General features: G+C 37.5%; 1 protein-coding gene across 2 annotated transcripts in view; it reads left to right on the forward strand.

Moving 5' to 3' along the window:
* LOC144962498 (ATP-binding cassette sub-family G member 8-like) overlaps positions 1-15,000 on the forward strand; it is a 37,534-nt gene that overhangs the window by 121 nt on the left and 22,413 nt on the right. The window contains exons 2-4 of one of the 2 annotated variants that reach the window (XM_078895496.1): positions 315-909; positions 1,294-1,396; positions 5,678-5,910. In XM_078895496.1, the coding sequence (XP_078751622.1) occupies positions 748-909; positions 1,294-1,396; positions 5,678-5,910 (498 nt within the window). In that variant the 5' untranslated portion in view covers positions 315-747. Of the gene's footprint in view, positions 1-224; positions 910-1,293; positions 1,397-5,677; positions 5,911-15,000 lie in introns of both variants that reach the window. The other variant, XM_078895495.1, reaches the window with a different exon arrangement.

Here is a 15,000-nt window from a genome sequence, read left to right on the forward strand (position 1 = left end):
CTAAAATAATTTTGTTGTAAAAAAAAAAACCAAACAAAACCCAACTTGTTTTTAAAATGTTGGCTAGAAAACTAAACCTTAATATATCGATCGATTAAAATGATCCTCGTCTTGTAAAAAAAAAAAAAAATCCTCTCAAACCAGGGACTTCAAGGAAGTCACTGGACGAGTTTTCTGGCCAAGATTTTAAAAATGTGTTGTTGTTGTTTTTATATTTTTAACAGAGCACGAATGAAGTGATATTGATATATTCTTGTTGAATATTTTACATACATGTTTCAATATACGGATTATTTAATTGGATTTTCTTCCAGGTCTACACTGAACTGGTTTGTAGCCAAATCTACATCGGTTTGTAGCCAAGTCTACATTTTTTTTGTAGCCAAGTCTACATTTGTTTGTAGCCAAGTCTACATTGGTTTGTAGCCAAGGGTATATCGGTTTGTAGCCAGGTCTACATTGGTTTGTAGCCACAGGATCTGTAAAATATTTTCAAGATGGAATGAGGTCTTTCAATAAAATGTCAAACAAGGATATGCTTTAATAATAATTTAAAAAAGAAGATAATAATTCTCAGGATTATTAAATCTTTGACTCTCCTTTTTGTGATTTGTGGAGTTCATCTTAAATCGTGTTCATATCTATCGGAGTACAAAAATCAAGGCTTTTATATGATATTTTAAAACAGTGTCTTTAAAAAAAAGCGTATATTTTAATCAAGCACAGTGATAACTAACTACAGACATTATGCCAAGACACTCTAAGCTTCCCTCCACCCTCAGCGATGACTTCAACAACATCGAGGCTGGAGCCCAAGAGACCGTTCCCATTGATCTTCACGTTGACAAGCTCAACTACACAGTCACTAGCACACCGGGATCTTGGTGGGAAAAACTTACAAATGTTCAGGTAACTTCCAATTTGTTTTCACCCGATAAAACGATCATATGTATAACTTATAAAAAAATAGAGCAAATATAGAGTGTGCTCAATGTGCTCAAAGCGCTTTACAAGGGCTCAAAAGACATCAAAACCAAACATATATGCCGAGACATGTTGTCCATAAGGCGCAAAAACAATTTTTTTTCGACAGATCTATCTGGATTTAATGTGATGCATTAATTGTGTTTGCTATTCGCCGAAGAAGGGTAGATTTTGAACCCCACACGTTCCATATTTAGCAATTAACACATCTTTGAAACTGATATATTAACTTTTGTACATTGCATAATTAAAAATTTCGTCGTTGGCTTCCTTTGCCTTGCCCCCCCCCCCTCTCCCCTTAAACACCAGATGCCATGGGAATGGATGGAAGGAGCAGTAACGACCCAAGTCCTCAAAGATGTGTCTTTCACTGCGAGAAGCGGTCAGCTCGTGGCCATCATGGGCGGTTCAGGTAAAGAAGCAGACACTATTTTAAATCTAAATTCATGTATTTTTCTGTGGTGACGTATCAACAGGTCTAAGTGCTCGCGTCGTTAACCACTTACCCTCCTTCCGCACTAGGACAAAACTGTCCCGGGACAAATTTGTCCTGTCCCACTGGAGAAAACTTCTATCCAAAAGGGGTTCCGCACTAGGACAGGACTGTCCCAGGACACACCTGCGCGAATGCATTATTTTTTTTTTTTTTACAAGATTCAAAAGTTTTTTTGTAGGCTATTGCAACTCTAATAATTCACATTTTATGAATCAACATAAGATACGACATGACGATAATGATTTTTTACACTGTACAATGGGATTTGTTTCATAAGATTTATATAATCATGAAATATTCTTATAGCAAGAGTTAATATTATTGCTACTGCTACTACTACCACTACCACTACCACGACTACGACTACGACTACTACTACTACTACTACTACTACTACTACTACTACTACTACTACTACTACACTACTACTACTACTACTACTACTACTACTACTACTACTACTACTACTACTACTACTACTACTACTAGTAATGGATGAAATAGAGGTTGCATATTTCTGTGCTTTACCACGTGGAAAAAAAAGACAAATTGAAAGAGAAAACAATATTGGGTGCATCCTTTAATGACCCAAAGATTGCTCAAGGGTCAATTCCGTAGACTCTATGGTGATCTCCGATCTTATCTTAAAATGACTTTCTTAGAATCACCTCATTTTACCCAGGTGCAAAAGAGCACCAGTTCGCTGATGAAAGTAATCTTTGACGGACTAGCATCATTCAAGAGGATACTAGAAAGTCAGCATGCTTCGTACCCGAAAGGCATCAGTTGAGTAAGTCACCTCGCCTAGCTCAATTTGCGGCGCTGCACTGCGGCTGACGCCTGGTATACCTTGTCCTAGCTAAATTTGCGGCGCTGCATTGCGGCTGACGCCTGGGTTATTCCAGTCTTACCTTGGAATAGACCCTCGAGAAAAATTTCCCTATGGGATGAAAAAATGAATTTTATTATTTTAAATTTTAAACTGTTATCTGTCTGCTCAACGCCACAGAAACATGGATAAGTTCCGGATTTATAAGCTTGGGAGGCAAGATGGCCTATGGTTAGCGCGTTGTACTCTGGACTCAGAGGTTCTGTGTTCGATTCCGACCGAAGCCAACTTGTACTTTCTAGAGCAAGAAAATTTACTCCAATCACTCACTCCATTCAGGTGTAAAAGGGTACCTGTCAAGCTGGGATAGTAATCTGCGATAGACTACAGACTAGCGTCCCGTTCAAAGGTTTTCAAACAAATACGTTAATTGTCCGCTTCACGCTATTGAAACCGGAATAACTCCTTCACCATTGGCTACAAGGCTCTAAAGGACTTAATTTGTTTTACACTGCGTCCAAGTGGCTCAGAAGGACTTACTTAAAAATATTTTCATTGAGAATTCCCGAAATAAATAACGATAAAGATAATTGATCCCACAAGTTACCGAATAGATGTGCGACCGGTTTTAGACACGTTACTGCTGTGTCACAAAGTGTGACACTTCTTAAATTATATTTATAAACATACGTTTTTAAATTGCCGAAAATATTTATGTTGCTATGCCTTCTGTACGTGGTTTCATCACATAGAATTATTTTTTGAAATAAATAAATAAATTATAACTGTGAAATTGAATGTAAGCTTCAGTTTAATATACGAAAAAAGATAAAATGGACGTTTCGGGTTTCCCCTTCATCAACAACACATGATGAATTAAAAACTACAGACGAATGAGATAATGTGGTAGTGGCGTTGTTAAGATGCATAAACAAAAACATTGATGGGCAGGAAATTGTTTGCTACTTTGTGAGGAAGCGCGAATGAAAACAGAGCAATAGAAATTTATAAAAGGTGCGTACATAATTATGTGAAAAGAGGGGAGGCGGGAAGGAACTGTGTAATGCAGTATAGAAAGTGAACTAAAATAAAGTGTGGACTATTGTTGGAAAATAAATACAATGGAATTGGAAATAAATACAAAATATAAGGGATGTAGTTATTAATATATTAGTGGCATTAGCAGCAGCAGAAGCAACAGTAGTAGTAGTAGTAGTAGTAGTAGTAGTAGTAGTAGTAGTAGTAGTAGTAGTAGTAGTAGTAAGTAGTAGTAGTAGTAGTCGTAGTAGTAGTAGTAGTAGTAGTAGTATAGTAGTTGTTGGGATGCAGAAAATAAATACAGGCATTTCAATTTTGACACGGCGCCGCCAAGTCTGGGACTTTTTTGTCCTAGTGCGGAAGTCTGCTATATTTTTCTACTATCACAAACGATATGAACACGGGACTGGGACAGTCCTGTCCCGCTGATTTTGTAGCATTTCACAACGGCTTGGGACACAACGGGACTGTTTTGTCCCGTCCCAATAGGTGCGGAAGATCTCTCTAAATTCTATATGTTACAGATTTGGGACAGGACTGTCCCGGGACAGTCCTGTCCTAGTGCGGAAGAGGGTTTAACTGCAGTAGTGGGGAAAGACAATAATTATTTAAACATTTTTTCGTCCTTCAAATATCGATCGATATTTAAAAAAACGAGTTTTCTGGCCAAATTAAAAAAAATACTTGTCTTTCTAGAGTATGACAGCTAACTGGTTAACTGATACTTACCAAAAATTAATTATATCATAATAATATACTGCGACAAGCAAGTGGACAGTATATGTAATAAAAAGACATTTTAGTGAGTAGAGATCACTCCAACATCAACAACGTCCAATGGTTTACCATGACAGATACGTTTGAATGTCTCTTGTTTATTAGAAGAAGATGAATGTCTCCACAAAAATTAAATTTCTCTTTTTGATTAATTCAAGGTTATTTTATATTCCAAATCTTGCTAACAGCAACACCTAACATGGTAGCAAAGACTTAACACCTGTGAGGTGATGATATTACAATGTTTTTATCATAATGTCTTTGATCCGAAGGCGAGTGTCATACCACTAGACCATCGAGCCGCAAAGTTTACTCCTACATGATAACGATTTGAGACAATGGGTCACATATTATCAACAATAGGATACAGTTCAACGTGTCTTACTGAAATCCCATTAGATACACTCAAAAGTATTTGCTAAAGAAGGACCCTTAATGCTCTTTGCTCTTTTTGTTTTTTAAACAACAAAAACTGACCAAGTGATATTGCTAACAGTAGCTTATAGGGAAAAAGTCTGCACTAAACGAATTTGAACATGATTTGGTAGCTTGAGCACTTCTAACTAAGACTTAGTTTTCACCTTCTTTTGGTGACCATCGCCGTGCTGCTGTGAAATAATAGATATAAAATTCAAGATGCACATTGGGTATAATTTACCCTATTGAACGCTGACTCTTGGCGTAATAATACATTGTGCACGAAGAGTGCGGACATTAAAAGGAAGGAAATAAGCCTTGACACTATATAAGCACCCAGAAGAATTTTTGACTATCCGTTCTGTATACACAAAAGACGTTCGATGACCACCTCCGTGTATAAAGTTTTTTACACATTTCACCGTCTCATTGAGATGGTCAAACAGATCAGGCGATGATACCGGAAATGAAGAAGCGTTCACGACCCTAGTCAGCCTAAGAAAATGCAGCAATTTGACCAATACTTATTTACTAATCCTTGGTTTCTTGGTGAAAGATAAAGTTCCTCCAGACACTCCTGTTCTGGGCCAGCCATCTCAGCTCATTCCATGTCTTTCAAGTCTCTTTCATATCTTTCATCAATTTGAGCAATGGTGACTTTTAAATACTTTTATGTTGTGCGCAATGCAAACACGAGACGTCGACAATCGAGCTCAAATCCGGATGTCCCAATAAAACCACGAAAATGAGCTTTACTTACACATCATTGTTTTATACTATTGATAATTCACCTATTTAACCCTCTCCTTACCAAATATAGGAAAATCGTCACATTCGTTACGATACAACCAACATTTTTAAAAAATTCAAATTTCTTTTGTACATCATAAAATTTAAAGAAAATGATTAGTGTGCTGTAGAGTATGTCTTGCTAAAGAAATTATGCATCGGATGAACTTTACTCCTATTGTGTTTGAGTGATAAAAAGTATATTCTTGTGTTAGTTGGGTGTGAAGTTTTTTGGGAAAATCCTGAAAATGGCTGGTAAGGATAGAGTTAAACGTTTTTTTTTTTTTTTTTGTTTTTGTTTTGAATGACCCAATTCCATCCGATCCCAACCCATGCCATCCTCCAAGGTTCTGGAAAAACATCCCTGTTGGACGTCATGGCCCATCGGGTCAATTCCGGGGTCACCGGCAAAATGTACCTCAACTCAGTGGAGAGCAGCAAATCTATCGTCGACACATGCGCAGGCTACGTGCGGCAGGACGACAGGCTCATTTCATTCCTCACCGTCAGGGAAACGTTGATGTTCGTAGCGCAGCTCAAGATGCCCAAAACATGCCCACGATTTGAAGTCAGGCAGAGGGTAAGTCTTTTATGGACTCTGAATTCTGAATTGTGACTCACCGTGTCCATTATGTTTTGAGTATTTTAATTAAGCGCATAGCATAAAAAACCCCCAGAAAATCTCTTCTCCCATGTCTAATGTTTTCGACTCGCCTACATATTATAATTTAATATACTTTTAACATCTGAATCATCTAAAAGTAATACCGTTTCGAGGCGATGGGTCACAAACGAATATATATATATATATATAGGTATGTATGTATGTATGTATGTATTTATGTATGTATGCATGTGTGTATGTATGTATGTATGTATGTATGTATGTATGTATGTATGTATGTATGTATGTATGTATGTATGTATGTATGTATGTATGCGCGCGCGAGTGTGTGTGTGTGTGTGTGTGTGTGTGTTTGTGTGTGTGTGTGGTTGTGTGTGTGTGCTTATCTTTATTTTGTACTCACTGCTTGCTCAATTCACTTGAAATATTGTCACGGCCATCTTATGTATTGATATTTAATTATTTCAAATCTAGATATATAATATCATACAATATCATAATTGTTATTATTAACATTAAATAGAACATACGTCGTCAGTATTCACTACCTATACCATGACACCATAGATTTAAAATACAACAAGATGGCGGTTAAGCACATTTTCTCGATTAAACGCTGACTATTGATGTGATAAAGGGAACTATTGCACGTAAGAGCATAGCTATAAAAAGACCAGAAAGAAGCAATTTATTGTACTGACAAAACTTTAGCACCGCAACTACTTTGAATCTGAACTTTTGCACGCAAAAAGACGCCCGTTGAACATCTTGTTATATACATCTATTACTGACACGTACTCGATTTTGATTGGCCAGTTATTCGGAAGATTACTCTGACACTACTTTAACCCTTTAAAGTCGGCGTTAAATAATGACCTATCACATCAATCTGATGTCATGTCAGGATGAACTAGATGCCAAATAAATTAAAATAAAATAAAATAGAATAAAATTCCCATTATTCATCCCATGGGGGTCCCGATAGCTCAGCTGGTAGAGCACTCGCTTCACACTGAAAGGGACCGAGATCGATCCCAGGTGCTGTCGAGCTTTTTTTTCCGTCCTCCCCCCTCCCCCCCCCTGTCCACCCAATAGCGAATGGGTAACTAGGTCTGTTATATCTGGCGGAAAGTGCTTTGCGATAGACTAGCGTCCTATCAAAAGGATAGCAAGAAATTGCTTTTGTCCCTTTCAAGCTATAGATATCGGGATATAACTCCGTCTCCATAGGCCTCTTGGGTCTGAAGGACTACTTTTATTCATCCCATAGGGGAAATTTGTCTCTAGGGTCTATTCCAATGGAATATTGGAATAACCCAGGCGTTAGCCGCAGTGCAGCGGCGCCACAAACTGAGCTAGAGGGCGATGTGACTTGATCAAGGCCACAGAGCGCAGCCGTGGGTGATCGAAATCGGTACCTTTCGGGTACGAAACAAAGACCGTACCGCTGAGTCACGCTGCCCCTAAAAAATTGAACATTGAGCTAAAATGATTGGACAATAAATTAACATAAATAGCAATAAGACAATGGACTAGAAGCTTCGATCCAACTCACAATGACAGTAGTTGTGAACTGTTCAGGTTTTTGTTTTTTTAAAATGTATTTCTTTCTCTCACTCGGAGAACGGTAGTATAGATAGAACGAAGATGACGTCACTCAAGCCTTTATTATTGTATTTTGCCATCCGCGTTTGTGAGTGATTCTCAGTAAACTGTATTAACCAGACTATAAGCGTTTAAGGTTACACATAGTTTTGTGTGTTGATTCGGATGGCAATGTTATGCGTTTCTTAGCCAAGCGCATTCTATCTATAGATTAGTCGAACTTGAAAAGAATACAAGAATGAGAACGATGAGAACAAATATTATGACAGCAGGGCTGCCAGATAGCCAGAGTTCCTCGTGGCCAATTTCGACTTCAAAAATGGCCAAATAGAACCTCGCGTGACCAAACACTACAAATCTTTGACCTCCTTGAAAAAGTCGTCGGTTTTGGTAATTAAATAATCAACTAGACTGGAAAAATTGTTATTTAAATAAACTTTAAAATTAAAAGTTAAATTAATAGAAGTATTATTCTCTGCTTGGCTGATTTTGGTCAATCAGGCCGCTTATGTGGCCATCTGGCAGCCCTGGATGTCGAGCTGTATCGGAGGTCTCCCAGGTGAGGTTTGCCACTTTCAATTCATTGCTCAATGGGCGCCTTCATGCCTAGCCTTTGTAAACATATAAAATGGCACTGCCAAAAAAAAAAAAAAAAAAATGACTTCAAACTACAAGGGCAGACCACCAAAAGAAAGCAAATCATGAGATGTATACAGTGGGGCCATTTCTTTCCTTGAGTAATACTAACGACAACTCACTAGGCGGTACACTTACCTAAGAATGACGTCAAACTACAAGTCTTAGTTTCAGGTTACAAGTTAACGAAGGCTACGGTCTACATCTGCTCGTAGCCTTCGTAAACTCGTACATAGCCTGACACTGATAAAAAATTCCTTTAAAATACCCGTACAAGGTCAGACCACCAAAAGAAAACAAATCGTGAATTGTAACCAATGCTACAACCGATGTGTACATATATGCAGGTCTGACATCCGAACCCACTAGTTTAACATTGTGTAATGGACAATATTTTGTGTTATTTATTGAGGTTTCCATTACAACGGTGAGTCCATAAGGAATTGAGTTAACGGACCTGCAAATAAATGCACGTCGGCTTCAATTAATTGGATGATTACAAGTTTTCGCATTGAGCACTCCCAATGACAACTCACTCGACTACTTAACCTAAGAATAACGCCAAAATAAATCAGTCACATTGTCAGGCTATATTATGTTTACGAAGGCAATGTTCTGATACCACACCGATGTATAGTCTAACATTTTTATAGTCTTATTGATATATTCTAGTGAGAACTAATCACCAAATGGAGGTCTAATGATAAGGAGCTGAATGACGTCAACATCATTCCTTCAATAAAATCTAAAACTGTTGAATTGGCATGACGATTAAAGTAAATAAACGATATAGAATATCATCAATTATATTAGTAGTCTCTCTTTCCACCACCCCCCCCCCCGTCTTTTTTTTCCAATTGCTTATCATCTCCCTTGGAATGCAATCAAAGAACATTATGTCATTCACATTTTAAGTGCGGTGTCTAAAGACAAATTTGACATTTCGATGCCAGTTAGCTGACAAAAATCCATAGCAAGCGTACTGAGAGTTATACTGTAACTATCTCGTTAGCATTTATTATTATTGTACCAAGCAGACTATGTTCTACAGACTCAGTAATTGTCAATGTTTTGTCGCCAATTATGACAATCGATGAAAACTTGACAAGTCGTAAAAGAAAAACAGACCTGCCTACTTGAAACTGGAAAAATTGTAGTTTTCAGGGGCCTACTTGAAACTGGAAAAATTCGTTGTTTTCAGGGGCTTACTGAAACTAGAAAAAATCGTTGTTTTCCAGGTCTATTGAAACTGGAAAAATTTGTAGTTTTCAGGGGCCTACTTGAAACTGGAAAAATTCGTTGTTTTCAGGGGCTTTCTTGAAACTAGAAAAAATCGTTGTTTTCCAGGTCTATTGAAACTGGAAAAATTTGTAGTATTCACAGGCCTACTTGAAACTGGAAAAATTCGTTGTTTTTATGGGCCTTCTTGAAACTGGAAAAAATTCGTTGTTTTTAGGTGCTTAGTTGAAACTGGAATAAATCGTTGTTTTCAGGGGACTATTGAAACTGGAAAAATTTGTAGTTTTCACAGGCCTACTTGAAACTGGAACAATTCGTTGTTTTCAGGGACCTTTTTGAAACTGGAAAAAATCGTTGTTTTCAGGGGCCTACTTGAAACTGAAAAAAGTCGTTGTTTTCAGGGACCTACTTGAAACTGGAAAAATTCGTTGTTTTCAGGGACCTTCTTGAAACTTTAATACGTTAAAATAATGCTCCAAACTCCTTTATACAATAGACCTACTAGCTCTGGCACCAGAACATCGGTTTTAAGCCGTTTACTTGAATAAAAAATCTTTATATATCTAGTTATATCTTCGTTAGAACCGAAAATTCGTAATATTACGAGATTTTTGTAGTAGTGGTTGGCATATCTAGAAAAAGGAATCGCCAACTTTTATTTTTATTTCAGCATTATTGGAACGTATTACATATCCGATGACGTGGCAATCTATTACGCTTCCTTCGTTTATCTTTATCGCTTGTTAAAATATTGGAATTTGTTGCTTCTTTTGTAAGAACTTAAAAACATATTTTCATGTTTTGGACTCATTTGCATCTTCACACCATTTTCATCAGCTTCTCCCTCATCTTCTTCCTTACCATCTATTTGCTCATACTCGTAATATTATTCTTTCTCTTCTTAGTATTATATTATGCTCCATCCCTCTGCTTCTTCCTCGGCCTCCTCGGTCTCCTTTGTCATCACGATCTTGATCATCTCCACCATTATCATCATCATAATTATCATCACCACCACCGCTGCACCACTACCACTATGACTACCACCACCATCACCACCACCACCACCACCACCACCGATACCATTACCAAAATTGTAATATCGCCTAACAGGCGTCATGTCCCGTCCTACATGTTAAATGTTGCTGTTGACCAGGGACCCTTTGTAAAGCGCTTTGAGCACATTTAGTGGATATTGCGCTTGATAAAGCTCAATTTTTACCTCAAACACAATTAATTGTCACAATCACCTCCACACCACCAACGCCACCGCAGCCACCACCCACTGCCACCAATTAACACCACATCACCACCACCGCCAACTCCACCACTAACATCACCACCACAAATACCCCCTCCCCCCCTCCCTTCCACAACCACAAACCCCTATAGGGAATAGATTAGCGGAAGAGTAGCGTCCCTTGATTGGACGTCACCTTACAGAGAGAACGTCAATTTGGTTTTGAAGTGTCTCAAGCCGCTTTCATCGGAATCGAGGACGAGAGACGCATGCGCACAACCAACATGACGTTCTCTCTCTGATAACTTTTCTGCCAGTGACGTCACAGACTATGGGTGCAATCAAGGGACGCTACTCTTCCGCTAATCTCATTCCCTATTCCTCAATCCATCCTATCTTACCATAACATTAATTCACCTATTCTTCCATACATCAACCCATTTACCTTGATAAAATACCTTGGATACATTCCATCACCACGACAAACATCACTTCCTCTCTATCTAATCCTTTTCTTCTTTCTTCTCATCTTCCTCTAAATATTCCTCTATTTACCGGATATGCCCCTAGCCAATCATTCTCATTCCTTGATAAAATCAATTATGCTATGTGCTGCCTTAACTATGCTATGTGTTGCCTTAACAATTAGAGGGAACAAGAAGACAAATTTCCCCAAACTGACAAAACACATTATACCATTTTAACCCGAAATTATTTACTTCATATAGAAGGAACGAAATTTACGTCATCCAGTTCTTTGTTATAGTTTTTATGAGTAGTTCTCACAAAATTCTATCAATCAGACAATTAACTTGTAGGGTTGTACATATTTTTGTTTTTTGGTACATTATATCCGACTGGCGGTGTTTGAGTGTTTTTGGATAAACTCAAAGCAGCAATATTTTGACCAGAAATAATTTACTTCATATAGAAGGAACGAAATTTACGTCATTCACCCAGTTCTTTGTTATTGTCTTTTGATAGCCATTTTTATAAAAATAAATAAATAAATAAATAAAATTCCCTTTATTCATCCCATAGGGGAAATTTGTCTCTTGGGTCTATTCCAAGGGAAGACTGGAATAACCGAGGCGTCAGTAGCAGTGCAGCGCCGCAAATTGAGCTAAGGCGAGGTGACTTGCTCAAGGCCACATAGCGCAGCGGCGGGTGATCGAACTCGATACCTTTCGGGTAGGAAGCAAAGACCGTACCGCTGAGCCACGCTGCCCCGTTGCTGTCATTCTTACTAAATTATATCAATCAGACAATTAACGTTTAAGGTTATAATTAGATTTGTTTTTTGTTCATTATATCCGACTGTCGGATGTTGGATTCTTTTTTGGCTAAACGAAAAGCAGCAATAATTTATTTGACCAGAAATCATTTCGTCATATTCCTATGAATTCATTGATTTCTGTGACCCGTCGCATAAACTTGAACAATATCCACTAAATGTGCTCAATGCGCTTTATAAGGGATCCCAAGCCAACAGCAACACTCAACATATTGGACGAGACCATCACCTCTTATCCATCTAATCTTTTTCTTTTTCCTATCATCTTCTTTTGAATCTTCCTCTATTTACTAGATATGCCTCGAGCCAAGCATTCTCATTACTTGATAAAATCAATTGTGCTATGTGCTGCGTTAACTATGCTATGTGCTGTCTTAACAATTAGAAGGAACAAGAAGACAAATTTGCTCAAACTGACAAAACGTTTTTTTATATTTTGATCAGAAATTTTTACTTCATATTCATTTGAATTCATTGTCTTTTGTGACCCGTCATATATACTTGAGCATTTGATCATATATATATATATATATATATATATATATATATATATATATATATTATATATATATATATATATATGTATATATATAGCGTAATATCCACTAATCGTGCTGAAATGCTCTACAAGGGATCCCCATCCAGCAGCAACGCTTAACATAATATACTCGTGCGGCTATGTGGTCTTGTATTATGACATTCGCTTTCGGATCGGAAGGTCCTGGGTTCGAGCCTCGCTCGGCGCATAGTTGAGGCCTTGGAAAAGTCTCTTTACTCACATTCTCTCACCGTACTCAGGGTGTAAAATGAATACCTGGTCTTAACAGCGTTGTCTCTGTCCGAAAAAAAATATATTACATAACAGGCGTCATGTCTCGTCCTACATGTTAAGAGTTGCTGTTGGCCAGGGACCCCTTGTAAAGCGCTTTGAGTATGTTTTGCGCTATATAAAAACTCAATTAAAAAAAAACATATATATATATATATATATATATATATATATATATATATATATATATATATATATATATATATATATATATATATATATAAGACGAGGCATGACACCTGTTAGGTGACCTAACAGGTGTCATGCCGTACTATGGGACAGCGCGGCTCAGTACGGTCCTTGCTTCGTACCCAAAAGGTACCGAGTTCGATCACCCGCCGCGCTATGTGGCCTTGAGCAAGTCACCTCACTTTGCGGCGCTGCTCTGCGACTGACGCCTGAGTTATTCCAGTCTTCCCTTGGAATAGACCCTAAAGACAAATTTCCCCATTGGGATGAATAAAGTGAATTAAAAAAAAATTATTGTTATTTTAATGCCACACTAATCGACACAAATCTAAATTTGTCCCAATGACCATCAAATCTTTGAACCAATTCAATATTACTCCAAACTCAAATATATAGACTGATTAGATTGAGAAGATATTCAATATCATCATCATTGTCATCGTCTCCATAGCCATTATCATTATAATCAAAGCCAAAAATACATCTATTTTGGCCATCACAAGAATAATAAACATTTTCATAATCTTCATCATCATCATCATCATCATCATCATCATCATCATCATCATCATCATCATCATCATCATCATCATCATTATCATCATCGTTATCATTATCATCTTCATCATCATAATGATGCCCAATGGCTCTGAAGGACTACTTTTGAGAGTGGTACTCATTTTAGGACTCAACTATACACCGCTCGAACCCAGGACTGGTGCTAAATATCGAAATGAGCTAATTAAAGAAATAAACGTTAAATGCTGAAATTATAAGAGTAAGAGGATTAAAAAAAAATAATTGAGCTTTATATAGCGCAATATCCACTAAATGTGCTCAAAGCGCTTTACAAGGGGTCCCTGGTCAACAGCAACATTTAACATGTAGGACGGGACATGACGCCTGTTAGGCGATATTACAATTTTTCGGACAAAGACAACGCTATTAACGGCCAGGTACTCATTTTACACCTGAGTACGGTGAGAGAATGTGAGTAAAGAGCCTTTTCCAAGGACCCAACTATGCGCCGAGCGCGAGGCTCGAACCCAGGACCTTCCGATCTGAAAGCGGCTGTCATACCACTAGAACACATAGCCGCACCAGATTCCGTTTTTTTTATGGATAAAAAAAAACAAACCCAACCATCCTCAATGGACGAAAATATTTAAAACAATTTAGTATCTTTGGAGTTTAATGGAGCAAAATATAAGCTGTCACTTTGTTTTACCGTTTCAAGATGCAAGAAGGAATATCGGTTGAAGCAATTAAATACTGTGATTGCGTAATTCACGTATTTCAGGTATTGAAAAAAATTTCCAAAAATTTATATCACTAAAAAGTGTGCGAATCGAAAGTCATGATCGGCTGTGCAAACTTTGTACGATAACTCTAAATGTCAAGCTTGAAATCTAATTCTTTGCACCAGTTTAACCCGATATAAAACCGCTTTGAAACAATGCGTCGCAATTTGATTTTAAATTTTTCGACCAAAATAAAAAAGGCAATTTGTTAGTGTACGTCGGTAAGTACTTCGTCGCATAAAAACTCAATCGCCGTTGACAAACAATCACTGGGATAAACATTGTTTTATATAAATATAAATATAAATAATATAAATATTATATAAATTTATTTTCGTATATTTTACCTTTGTTTTGTTTTATCATAAAATCCCATTCCAATTTTTTATTGTCGTAAACGCCTCGGGTGATTTGGCCAGATAAATTAAATGGAAGATTGAACAGCCGCCGTTTTTATTGTGACTTTTTGATGGAATATACTTATCTTAATGAACGTATACTCTAAATAGTAATTGTGTGGCCTTGGTGGGCGGGCTTGGGGGGCGGGGGGGGGGGGGGGGGGGGGGGGGGGGGGGTACCGATTGCTCAGTTGGTAGAGCATTTGCTTCACAAGTAGAGGGACCGAGATCGATCCTGGGTGAAGTCGAGATAAAAAAAACAGTAATAATAATAATAATGATAATAATAATAATAATAATAATAATAATAATTA

Source organism: Berghia stephanieae, chromosome 1 (genome assembly GCF_034508935.2).
Source record: "Berghia stephanieae isolate SIO BIC M18660-M18661 chromosome 1, UCSD_Bste_1.3, whole genome shotgun sequence".
Taxonomy (NCBI): domain Eukaryota; kingdom Metazoa; phylum Mollusca; class Gastropoda; order Nudibranchia; family Aeolidiidae; genus Berghia; species Berghia stephanieae.